At 46.0% G+C, this 12865-nt stretch overlaps 1 protein-coding gene across 1 annotated transcript; it reads right to left on the bottom strand.

The window, feature by feature from the left end:
- Positions 1–1639: 1639 nt before the first annotated feature.
- Positions 1640–11461, bottom strand: LOC129752588 (uncharacterized). The gene is made up of 4 exons (XM_055748363.1): positions 10204–11461; positions 8799–10087; positions 8473–8672; positions 1640–1694 (listed from the first exon to the last, which is right to left on the bottom strand). The coding sequence occupies exons 1-4, from the start codon at positions 11459–11461 to the stop codon at positions 1640–1642; spliced, it is 2802 nt and encodes a 933-aa protein (XP_055604338.1).
- Between the last annotated feature and the right edge of the window lie 1404 nt (positions 11462–12865).

Raw genomic sequence — 12865 nt, 5'->3', positions numbered from 1 at the left:
AAATTATAAGTTTCGAGTATGGAAAAAGCAACAAGTTAAGTGAGAAATGCAAAACCAAGATTCGAATCAGGATTTTATGTCAATGATGAAAAACTGAAATCTGATCACAGAAAACGAATTTTATTGTTGTTAACAAGCAGCGATGAAACCAAAAAATCTGGAATAGTTTCAACCTAAGCTTTCCAGATTTGTTAAGCGATTATCTGGGCCGTGCAAATTCGGGGTGTATTCCTAATTATCCCGAATAGCAAAATTATTATCATGAAGAAAAATACTTCAAAAATTGTTTTATTTTTAGAAACACCTCGATCAAATTTAAAATCATTTTTAGCGTCCAAAAATCTTTAATGTTAGTTTTGATAAAATTTCCTCAAAAAAAATTGGAAGCAAAGTTAAGGTTGCCAGAATTTTTTTCACTACCATCCGGGCCTAGCAATTCCGGGCATTTTTTTCGAAAAAACCTGGCAAAATCCGGGCATGGATTTCAATTTTTCAAATCCAAAAACCGGGCAAAACCGGGCAAAATTTAGGTGTTATTATATATAAAAGCAAAGAAAAAATGCAAAAAAATCGAAATTAATATTTTATTAATGTAGTTGCAGACTTCCAACAACTTTTTGGAACACTTGAATATTTAAAGGATTATAAAAGTAAATCAGCGAAATTATTTGAAACAACCGTTGAAAATTTCCATACCGATAATCGATTTTGCTGAACCTTACTCAAAAACTTTGATTTTTTTGATTTCTTTGTGATAATTGTGAAAAAAATCCGGGCAATATCCGGACTTTTTTCACGATATCCGAGCAACCGGGCCGGACCGGACTTTCTCGAAATTTTGCATCAAACATCCGGGCAAACCCGGATAAAACCGGGCAAACCCGGATAAAACCGGGCAATCTGGCAAGCTTAAGCAAAGTACATATTTCAAATAACTCAATTTAAATTTTTAACCGTTGTTACAAAATGCGTTAGGTTTTTTTTTCAATGTTTATAATGTTTTGTGTAAGCTGTTGTGTCATTTGTTGAACATTGGTAGGGAATTAGGGTACGATATTTATAATAGCTAGAAAGATGGAAATTGTACGAAGGCAAAGAGGAAGATTGTCTAGCTTCCGTTAAAGGACATTTTTATCTTGGTGTTCGTATGTGGGGTTTTTTTATCATCTGAAGGGTTTGCGATATTTTTATTCGTTTCAGCAACATAAGAAAACATGTGTTTTTGCAGATTTCTAAGACTTTTATTTTTCGAGTTAGATAACGTTAAAGTTTTTTTGAAAAAAAATTACCCTCTTTTCAAATGCCCATAACTTTGTCAATTGTCAACGTAGAATATAATATAGCACATCAAATCGCATTAAAATTTGACCAGCTACCCAAATAAAATACTAACAAAAAATTATATATTGATTCTCGGTATAAAATAAAGTAAATATGTTAAAAATATCGTCCAAAAGTACCGTCTGCACTACCAAAATTTTTTAAAACATTTTTTCATTTTATAGTCCTATTAATTTCACAACTTTCATCTGAAGACACCAAAGTGGGTCAAAAACTCCTTCAAGAGTTATGAAAGTAACACTGTGACAATAAATCTTTTTTTTAAAGTCAAAAACTAACAATTTTCGAACAACTGCACTCACATATAGGGACTTCTTCTCTTATGGTACGCAAGTGCACCGGGGGTTAAAAATCTGCAAAAAATACAATTTTATAGTCAAAAAGATTTTACAACTTTCACCTGAAGACACCAAAATGAGCCAATCACTCCTTGAAGAGTTATGGAAGAAATAAGGACCATATGTATTGTTGCGCCCGCGTCAGGGTATAACGATTCTCACACAGCCACGCGCTTATACGCAGAACACCTTCAACACGAACGTTCATTCTAAAGCATACCCTAAACACAATTATTTTTATTGATTTATTTGATCTTTACCATTTGATCTAATTTTTTCAAAAGAGAAGATAAATAACTTGTCAATAAAATAATATCAACGTGCTTTGTTTACAACTCTGCATCTACATTGGGTACCTCGATATTAACCCTCATCCGCATTAGATTTCATTACCCTAATCAGCACTAGGAGTGTCAATTTGACACCACAAGCTCAAATCGTTATAACTTTTGGCGTGTTAAACCGATTTAAACAAAACTTACATCAAAAGAAACCTTGTAATGTCAGTAAAATATGTTTAGAACATTATATACAGCTAAAGTTACAAGTTTTCTCGTTATTCAGCATGAAAGAAAAAAAAATCCGAAAAAACATGCCTCACGAAAACTGCTGTAGTTCATATGTTACACTTCCAAAAAAAATATTTGCCTTATTGCTGAAGTTAATGCCTACATCATGAAGTTAAGAAATATTTTTTTAAATTTTTTTTAATGAAATGGTTGCAAAAAGTTAAAAAAAAGTGGTCTAAAAAACCTACTTTTCATTCGATTACTAGTAAATACTGTTTGAGCGATGGTAGAATTTTAGAAAAAATATGACTACAAAATCTATTGAAATTCTAACATTTTGCTGTCTTTAGATTTTCCATGCAACAAAAATTGAATTTACTGGAGTTTTTCAAAGTTCACAACTTTGCGCGATTTTTTTTAAAATTGAAATTTCATCTGTTTTTGTGGTCCACCGTCAGGTTGTACCCGGATTTTCAGTGCTTTTACTTTGTTTGGACCAATCGAAAGTATATTCATTGGAAAGCACATTTAATCTACATTCTAGTGAGGTGCAATAATTCACGCTGTGAGATTTCACAAAAATATGAAAATTATAAACGTTAAATCATTCCTGAATTTCTAGAACCACAAGCAGCACGTCCAGCAAAACGTGTTTGTTTGCTCTCCGAGTAGGTACGGTGGGTGGTGATTTGGCAGAGAGCCAAGCCGAGAGCCGAAATAAAAAATCTATTGATATAAGTTTTGTTTAGATCGGTTGAACACGCCAAGATTTATAACGATTTTAGCTTGTAGTGTCAAATTGACACTCCTAGTGCTGATTAGGGTAATGAAATCTGATGCGGATGAGGGTTAAAGGGTGATACGGTCAAAATTTGGTCAATATCAACTTAACGTATTTCTTTCAATTTTGCATTTAAAAAACCTGAACACCCCTCATTTTGAAGGTGTGTGTGTATAATGTTGCTACTATTTTGATTTTGGAATTCACTCTTCAATTGTCAAAATGCCGTCCAAGGAAGAAGAGCAGCGAATCAAAATTTTGCTCGCGCATTGCGAAAATCCGTGCTACTCACACGCAAAGCTGGCAAAATCGCTAAAAGTTGCCAAATCAACCGTTACAAATGTAATTAAAGTGTTTGGGGAACGTTTGTCGACAGCCAGGAAGTCTGGATCGGGGGGAAATCGAAAACCGAAAGCCGCTGAGACGACAAAGAGAGTTGCCGGTAGTTTCAAGCGAAACTATAACCTCTCTCTCCGAGATGCCGCAAATAAGCTGGGTGTATCGTCTACAACCGTGCATCGAGCCAAAAAACGAGCCGGACTATCGACTTACAAGAAGGTAGTGACTCCAAATCGCGATGATAAACAAGATACGACAGCCAAAGCGCGATCCGGGAGGCTGTACACGACGATGCTGATGAAGTTTGACTGCGTGGTAATGGACGACGAAACCTACGTCAAAGCCGACTACAAGCAGCTTCCGGGACAGGAGTTCTATATGGCAAAAGGAAGGGGAAAGGTAGCAGATATTTTCAAGCACATGAAACTGTCAAAGTTCGCGAAGAAATATCTGGTTTGGCAAGCCATCTGTACCTGTGGCTTGAAAAGCAGCATTTTCATAGCTTCCGGGACTGTCAACCAAGAAATTTACGTGAAAGAGTGAGGAATTGGAGAACAGTTGCCATGGACCGAGTGAATTCTAGGAATTATGTTCGTCAAGTTATGTCGTGAGACGGAATACTATGTAAATAAAAAATAAAGTCTGCTGCTTTTCCTGAAGAAACACGGTTGCTCCGTACTGTTTTGGCCGGATTTGGCATCTTGCCATTACGGTAAAAAGGCCATGGAGTGGTACGCCGCCAAAAACGTGCAGGTGGTTCCCAAAGACAAGAACCCTCCCAACACGCCAGAGCTCCGCCCAATTGAGAAATACTGGGTTATTGTCAAGCGGAACCTAAAGAAGACCAAAAAACTGCTAAGGACGAGCAGCAGTTCAAGGCAAACTGGCTTTCTGCGGCGAAGAAGGTGGACAAGATGGCTGTACAAAATCTGATGGCAGGGGTTAAGCGTAAGGCCCGGCAATTCGGATTTGGAAAAGCGGAAGCCTAACTGAATATTTTCCCGAATTTTATACTAATTAAACTTGAAAAAGAAATTTCATTTTATTTTTAAATAAACGATTTCACCGATTTACACGCGTTTTCCCTTGACCAAATTTTGATCGTATCACCCTTTATGTCTGGATGAAGGTTTTCTAAATCATTATCAATCCACGCCAGGATTTGGAATTTTGCTGCTCTCAGTTTGTGATACTCTTAAATTGTACTTTTACCCCACCTCACTATAAAAATACCGATCGAGAAGTGATCGAAAATTGCGTTATGTAATAGAACGGTCTGAAGTGGGTTTCCTCATTACATGAAGTAATGCCAATTTTATTTCTGGGACCAATAAAGAAATCGAAATTGAGTGGCATGGTAGTTTTTAAAATATTTTTTTAATATTCCGTTTTTGACTAGTAAAAGTGTTTTTCACTGTGCTTTTGTGCGCAGTACATATTAGATATATCCAGAAATTTGACTTTCTTCGAATATGTGTGTTGTAAGGTACATTTTGCACTTTTTTTTTAAACAAAATGTAAGGTCTCAGAAGCTACGCAACGTCCTTTCTCAAAAAATTTGATACTGATTTTCGACAAAGAAAACCATGTGTCCAGCTTTCAAACAAAAAAAAAAACATTCGACTGAATCAAAACTTATGTAAGGTACATTTTTTCAACCGTAGCTAGAAAATGCTTTTTCTATAGAATAAAAATCAGTCACTCAATGTCTAAGGAATCTTATATCAATACATCGATTAGAAAACCTTTGGTTTTGAATTCCTCCCAAATGAACAGTACATAGATTAACCAAACATGAGATGCATATCGGTGATCGTGTTGTTATCGTTTCGATTGAGTTGAATCAGAAAACAGCCCCCAAAACGGATAAGCAGATTTCAATTCAACATCGCCGCCTCAAAACATGGAAAATACAATGAGGGCTATTCGAAGGATCACTTTAAATATGTACATCATTTTCGATCGTCTCCGGACTGGACCGGATGGGGAGTGATCAATCAATGCTTACGGAATGGGATGATCTTTTAAACATCAGACTGTCCAGATCCTGGCGGAATAATTTCCCAGCATTCGGCCTGGGTGGGGTGTGAATGTTCGATCTCTGACGTGGGATTGATTTGAATCGACAATCACCCGGTATTGTACCTATGCATATGTATGATGACATCGATTTGGGGTCGGCTTAGAATGAATACTAAAAAGTTGTTTGCTAATGTTCGGAATATTTATACCTTTTGTATTTTAAAAATGTTGAGCTTTGAACATTTAATGTTCTGAAAATCTACTCGTTTTTTCAAAAAAATCTTTATACTCTCCTAACTATTCAATAGAATCTCATGTTTGTGAAGCCTCGTCATTCATTATTACAATAAGGGCCACGATTAAAAATCTTCACTAAAAGTAGGGTGGGTTTTTTTTTTTTTATTAGTTGATCACCCAGGTGGTAAATCCTTTTTACGGATTGCATTCCAAGGCACGGCGAGCGACCGAGTCCCCCCAGTATGCTACTCTGGGTCCATGGGTGCAATTGGACGACTCATGATACTATGTACCCCTACGCCATAAAGTCCACCTGGGGCCTCTGGCCATAATTCCCATCCGGACCTGCAACGAAGGCTGTACCCAAGATGGGAGACCAAGTCCGCGCTTAAGCGCTCTTCGGCAAACTCCAGTTCGAGTCAAACTCCAGCATATATACCCTGCCTCTTATTACGATTCAAGACTAAGGACCTCGCCTCTAACGACTTGAGATCCGGCCTTTACTCGCAAATCGAGACTAGCTTGGTTCCCACGAAAAACGTGCGCTCCGCCTCTCTTCGAGACCACTGCAAGAGACCAACGACCTCGCCTCTAACGACTTGAGGTCTTGGCTCCGCCTGGCTTGGCTCGAGGCCCTCTCCTCTTTGCCCGTCCGTGTGCCGAATCGAGAGCAGCTTATCCTGGACTCGCGCCTGTCACAGCACACGTCCGGGGCTTTACGAAAACTACTCGGATGATTCCCGGCGAAGAATTCATCCTACACCGACTCAGGTGACTCACCCGCCGACGACGTGAATCACCCTACCCGAGAGTATTTCGCGGCGTAAATACTCTTCCCCCTACGAGTTCGACTGCGAAGAAGGTATAGTCTTATCCCCGCAGCTTCCCTCGTAGGGAGCGCGTTCTACTCAGATACTCCGCGGCGATGGAGGTATCCTACACAACGATCGCGACGTGCCTAAACAGCTCGGCATACGCAGAAGGTATAGTCTTATCTTTGTATGCTTTACTGCTAGGATCGGACGCACACTACTCGAATGCCCCCCGCCGAAAGGACATTCTACTCCGACCGTGGTCCGGTCTTCCTCCTCCCTTTTTGGCTGGCAACCCTAGGGTTTTTGCCCGCCGTGTGCCGAATCGAGAGCAGCTTATCCTGGACTCGCGCCTGTCACAGCACACGTACGGGTCTTAGACGCTTACGACTCAGATGAATCCCGACGGTGATGTCATCCTACCCGACTCGAGTGGCTCATCCGGCGGCGACGTGAGACCACTCTACCCGAGAGTATTCCGCGACGTGAATACTCTTCCCCCTACGAATTCGACTGCGAAGAAGGTATAGTCTTATCCCCACAGCCTCCGTCGTAGAGGGCGCGTTCGACTCGGATACTCCGCGACGATAACGTTGGAGGTATCCTACACACAGACGCGCGACGTACCTAGCAGCTCGGCATACGCAGAAGGTATAGTCTTATCTTTGTATGCTTTACTGCCAGGGTCGGACGCACACTACTCAGGTGCTCCCCGACGAAGGAGTCACCCTACACCGATCGCGGACTGGTGCTGGTTCCAACTCCTCTGCAGGGCAGTCATGATCCGGGTGAACCCATCGCTGACCACGCGCCAAGTGTTGGCGTCTTCGCACATCCTCTGCACTATGTTGTCGGCTGTCGTGTCTGGTCCGCAGGCGGCAAGCATGTTAGCACGTACCTCCTCGAACCTTGGACAGCTGAACACTACGTGTTCTGGCGTCTCAATTATGTCTCCGCAGGTTAGACAGGATGGCGAATCCACGTGTCCAAACCGATGGTGGTACTGCATGAAACATCCATGGCCAGTCAGGAACTGTGTCATGCAAAAGTCCACCTCACCATGTCTTCGATCCATCCAGGATCCGATATTAGGGATCAAGCGATGGGTCCACCGGCCACGTTCCGAGCTGTCCCACTGGTGCTGCCAGTTGGACAGCGAGTTCTCTCTGGCATGTTTCCGCACGTCGGGCACGTGCCTGTTCTCGTAGCAGAAGGCATCTTCCTCTAGCAAGACCGAGATGGGCATGACCCCCGCCACAACATCAGCAGCTACCGAGGACACCGTTCGGTATGCGCTGATTACACGCAGGTTCATCAGCCGCTGCACCCTGCAGAGCTGTTGCAGATTACACTGCCTACTCAAGGCTGCCTTCCAGGCTGCCACTCCGTAACGCAGAATGGACGAGGTCACGCTCGCCAGGACCCTCCTTCTGCTGCAGCGGATCGCCGAGTTGTTCGACATGGCCCGTGAGAGGGCTGCTGTCGCCATTGCCGCTCTTTTGCAGGCATAGTCGACGTGGGCCGTAAAGCTCAGCCGGTCGTCGATCATCACCCCCAGGTATTTCACCGCACGTTTGGACTCGATTGCACACGGTCCAACTGCGATCGTCCCGGATTGTGCCGAAATCAAGTTAGTGATCAGCACCATCTCGGTCTTGTGGTGTGCTAGGCGTAGGCTCTTAGAGCGCATCCAGTTTTCCACCTTCTCGATAGCTACTGTGGCAAGTAGCTGTACTTCCTCCGTGGACGGGCCCGTTGCCAGGAGAACTACGTCGTCGGCGAATCCCACGAGTCTCACTCCAGTGGGGAGACGCAGTCTCAGCAGTTCGTCGTAGACGATGTTCCACAATACCGGGCCAAGTATCGATCCTTGTGGAACCCCTGCCGAGACTCTCACTGTTTCCAGTCCCTCGCTGGTCATATACTGTAGTTGGCGGTCACGGAAGTAACACTCCACCATCCTACAGATATATGCCGGAATCCTCATGTTGATGAGCGACGACGCAATCGCTGCCCAACTGACGCTGTTAAACGCGTTCTTAACGTCGAGAGTGACCACTGCGCAAAACCGATCTCCTCTCCGTTTCCTCAACCTGGCTTCATCTGCCCTTTCGATGACCAGTCGAATGGCATCCACCGTGCTACGACCTTTCCGGAAACCGAACTGTTCGTCGGATAGGCCGTTCGCTCCTTCGGTGTAGAGCTGGATCCTTCTCTGCAGCACCTTTTCTAGAACCTTGCCAGCGGTGTCCAGCAGACATATCGGTCGATACGCTGAAGGTTCACCAGGTGGCTTGCCCGGTTTTGGCAGGAGCACCAATCGCTGCCGCTTCCACTCATCTGGGAAGACCCTATCATCCACGTACTGTTGCAGTGAAGACCGGAACATTTCGGGATGTTCCATGAGTGCGGCCTTCACTGCAACGTTAGGGATGCCATCCGGACCCGGAGCTTTGTTCAGCTGAAGGGACTTAGCGATGTCGCGCAGTTCCTCCAGTGAAATCCTCTCCTCGTCGCTCGTATCCCAGTCGTATGGGACCCTCGGCCATGTCACTACCGCATGCTGTGGGAACAGCTCGTTGACGATCTCACGCAGTTTTATCGGACACGATTCCTGTGGCGCACCTCCACTCCGCGTTTTGGCCATGACAATCCTGTAAGCGTCGCCCCAGGGGTTGTCGTTGGCGTCCTCGCAGAGTTGCCTGAATCGTTCCTTTTTGCTCGCCTTAATTGCCCTGCAGAGGGCAGACCTCGCCACTGCGTAGGGTACTCTCCGCTCCGCTCTCGCTGACGGGGACCTCGCTCTCTGCATATGTCGCCTAGCCCGAAGGCAGCTAGTACGCAGGTCTGCGATTTCCGCCGTCCACCAGTAGACGGGTTGTCGAGTGTCCTTCCGCTTCGCCCTCCTCGTCATCGCAGCGTCGCATGCACGTGCGAGTACCCTCGCTAGGTTTTCCGCGGACAGGTTTTCCAAGGTCCGCTCCCAGTTTAACACCTCGACAAAGACGTTCCGGTCGAATTGTGTTGTCTTCCAGAGACGTGCTCCTGTTGTCGTACCTCTTCTACCTGCCCGCGAACTTGTGCCCACACGATAGCGGATCGCGAAGTGATCGCTATCGGTGAACACGTCGCTTACCCTCCAGTCGCTCGTCCAGCCCGGACTGCTGAAGGTGACGTCGATGATGGACTCGCTCCCATTCCTGTGGTAGGTCCTCGTGTTGCCTACATTCCCCAGGTCAACGTCTAGCCTTGCCAGGGCTTCCAGTAGAAGTTGTCCCCTGGGGTTTGTAAGGCGACTACCCCATTCTACGGCCCACGCGTTGAAGTCCCCGCCTATGACAACGGGGCTCCGACCCGTGAGACCTTCGACGATCTTGTCCATCATGACGCCGAATCTCTCCAGAGACCACCGCGGGGGGGCGTAGCAGCTACAGACGAAGATCCCGTTGACCTTGGCTATAACGAAGCCTTCCTCACCAGCGGAAACTACCTCTTGTATGGGGTATCTTCCTGTAACCCATATCGCGGCCAGTTTGGCTCTATCGGTTACCCAATTGCTGCCATCCGTGGTCCTGCGATATGGGTCTGCTACTAACGCCAGGTCCAACTTTTCCTCAGACGCCAACTGCCACAACAGCTGGTGTGCTGAGTAGCAGTGGTTGAGGTTGAGCTGAACCGTTTCTATCCCCGCGAAGGTGCAGCCGACGCCTTTTGAAAGGCGGGGCACCTAGGGTTGCCAGCCCTGTGTCCTCCACCGCAGTGGAGACACTTCGCGTCTTTGGTGCAGCCAGCCGCCTGATGGCCAGCTTCGCCGCACCGCCAACATAACCCGCTCCTATCAGCGCCCTTGCACGCAAAAGACTTGTGCCCATATTCGACGCACCTGAAGCACCTTTCCGGTTGCTGGGGGATGGCTATCTGGCAGATAGACCAACCCACCTTTAGCCGCCCACACTTGAGTGCGGCGTTTGCTGCCGCAACCGGAAGCTTCACAAAGGCCACCTGTGTCCCAGATCTGGGAGGGCCATCACGCATCCTGACCGAGATCTGGTCAATCCCGATCTTACATAGATCCCTCAGCGCGTTTTGCACCTCAACATCCGTGGCTATCTCGTCAAGGTTTTTCACCCTGACGGTAACCGTGGTGCTGAGGGCACGGATTTCTGCGGCTTCCCCCACAATCTCTTGCGTGAGGGCGCTGTATTCCGAACTCTTGATCTGGGAGCCACGTCGGAGCTCGAGGATCATCTCGCCGGAACGAGTTCGGCGGATTCTCCTCACATCCCCTCCAAGGCCCACCAGCCTATCGCTCGTCCTCATTTGACGGAGGACGTCAGCGTAGGTGCCTTCGGGGGCCTTTACCACCAAAGCCTCCCCCTTGTCCCTGACCCGTTTGGGCTTGGGCTTGGGTTTGGGTTTGGCCTTAGTGGTCCTTTTCCTCTTACGCTCAACCGTCTGCCACCCAGTTGGCGCATTAGGAACTTGGCCGCCCGCATCTCCAACACTCTCGTTATCATCGCCCGGATCCTGCCGGACCGTAGGATCCCGGGCCCGCTTTTTTGGGGCTCCTGGCCTCGTCTCGCCTGGTGACCCCCTTTTTCTCTTGCCGTTTCCGGCTACCTCTGTATTGCCATCCGTTTGTACGCAGACGCTGACCTTCTTCGGGCGGGTTGTATCTGCCCGAAGGGGAGTCGCAGCGTCTTCGCGTGCCCTCGTCCGGCTTTCCGGAGCTGTGAGCAAGCTCACCACCGCCCTGTTTGCTTTCACAAACAGGGCCATCACATTTGCGAGCTTCTCTCGCACCTCTTTGTGGATGTTAGATTTTTTCCTAACGCAGTCCACGAGGTCTTCCATCCCGGCCATCGCTACGGCCAGTTCAGCAGGAGTCTCAGGGTCCTGAAGCTCCGGAGAGCTTAGGAGTTCCTCGACTGCCTGCTGAACCTCTGCAAGGGGGTCATCGCCCTCACCACTTTCAACCGGCGTCCTCACCGGCTCGGCGGGTTGCCTAACCGGCGAGCGCCTTAGTCCGCTCCTACCAAACGGATTGGGACAGGTGTCCCTCTCCGTCTCATTCGCATCCATCCTTCTGTTTCTAATATTATTGTTTGTTGTCATGTTGATCCCACGAGTCGCGAGGTAAGTATACGGTCCACTGCGCCAGTGACCTGCTTAGCGCAGCAAGGACTGGAATACTGTGGGGTGTGTCCCGGTGCCCCACAGGCTACCGTTAGAGACTGGCGTGATTTAGCGACCCGCCAGCCTTCCAGGTACATCGGCACGGTTCAGCATAACACCTTCACCAAATGGAGTCGGTTTCCAATAGTTTTTCCATTTTCGATTTCCGTGGTCGTTGCATAGGTCTTCATAAGTGGGGGTGGGGTTGTAGTTCTCTCGGCCGTACATCTGCGTAAAGCAGACACGTTTCCACTCTGCACCACGAGGAGGTGGAACTACTTCGCAGAGCAAAGTAGGGTGGGTGCAATGAGGTAGATGTAGAGGTGTGGATGAACTCGGTTTGCCGTGGTATAGGTGATCGAAAAAACGTAAACATTGTGTGTATTACAGTGATGACGTCATAACATCATCGGGGCTGCAGTGCGTAATACAGTTTACTAGAAAAGTTGTCAAATTAACATGATTAAAGTACTATAATACTGAAAATAGTGAACGCTCGTATAAAAGGTGAAACATATATCCTTGTTGAGTGAATTTCCCATCTCAAAATGAGTATTGAATGGGTTTTTTCAGCCTGATTCGGTTGTTACAGAACGGGTATCTCATAATCAACAGCTTCATTCAAGAAACTAAGGGAAAAATACATATTTCTTTTCGTTCATTTGCGTACTAACTGTATTTATCTATCAGATCGAGAACAAATCGTTGAATCGAAGCTAGGTAACAAAATGTTTAAATTTTTTCTCATTTTTTCTGTTCACGGCGTCGCGCTCTTCGCGAGGTTGTTTTTTCTTGTTTTTTCAAAATTTTAAAGTTATGGAGTTTTCGTTCCAGCAATACCTTTTGGAGGTGCTTTACTCGCATTTTTAATCTTTTTTGAGTAAACTTGTCGATAATTGTTTTTGGCACGTCTTTGAAATGTCGATTCAATTTTCGAACGGTTCGTATCTTTACATTTTCCTTATTCCGGAAACCAACTTCCTCTTTATAGGGTCCCTTGTTATGAAGATGACTAAAGCACGAGTTCATTTGCTCAGCGATATTTGACCATGTCTCGGAAGCAATAACTAACCCTCCTTTCGACAGATCCTGGACATAATTTTCCTTCTTGAAATCTTTTTCAACATCGTCCGTTAGCTGATGAGTAAACTGACCGCACCAATCATGCTGTTTCATCAACGTTTTAGCAATAAACCCATAGCGTATTGCTACCCATCAGCTTCTTCTAATGTACATTCCTTCGGTTCAAAAACCCACGTTTCGTCGTCATCCGAATCGATTAACGTTTCATCGTCGTGAGGCATTGGGCGC

This window comes from Uranotaenia lowii, chromosome 3 (genome assembly GCF_029784155.1).
Source record: "Uranotaenia lowii strain MFRU-FL chromosome 3, ASM2978415v1, whole genome shotgun sequence".
In the NCBI taxonomy this organism is placed as follows: Eukaryota; Metazoa; Arthropoda; class Insecta; order Diptera; family Culicidae; genus Uranotaenia; species Uranotaenia lowii.
This window is presented reverse-complemented; position numbering and strand designations above follow the sequence as displayed.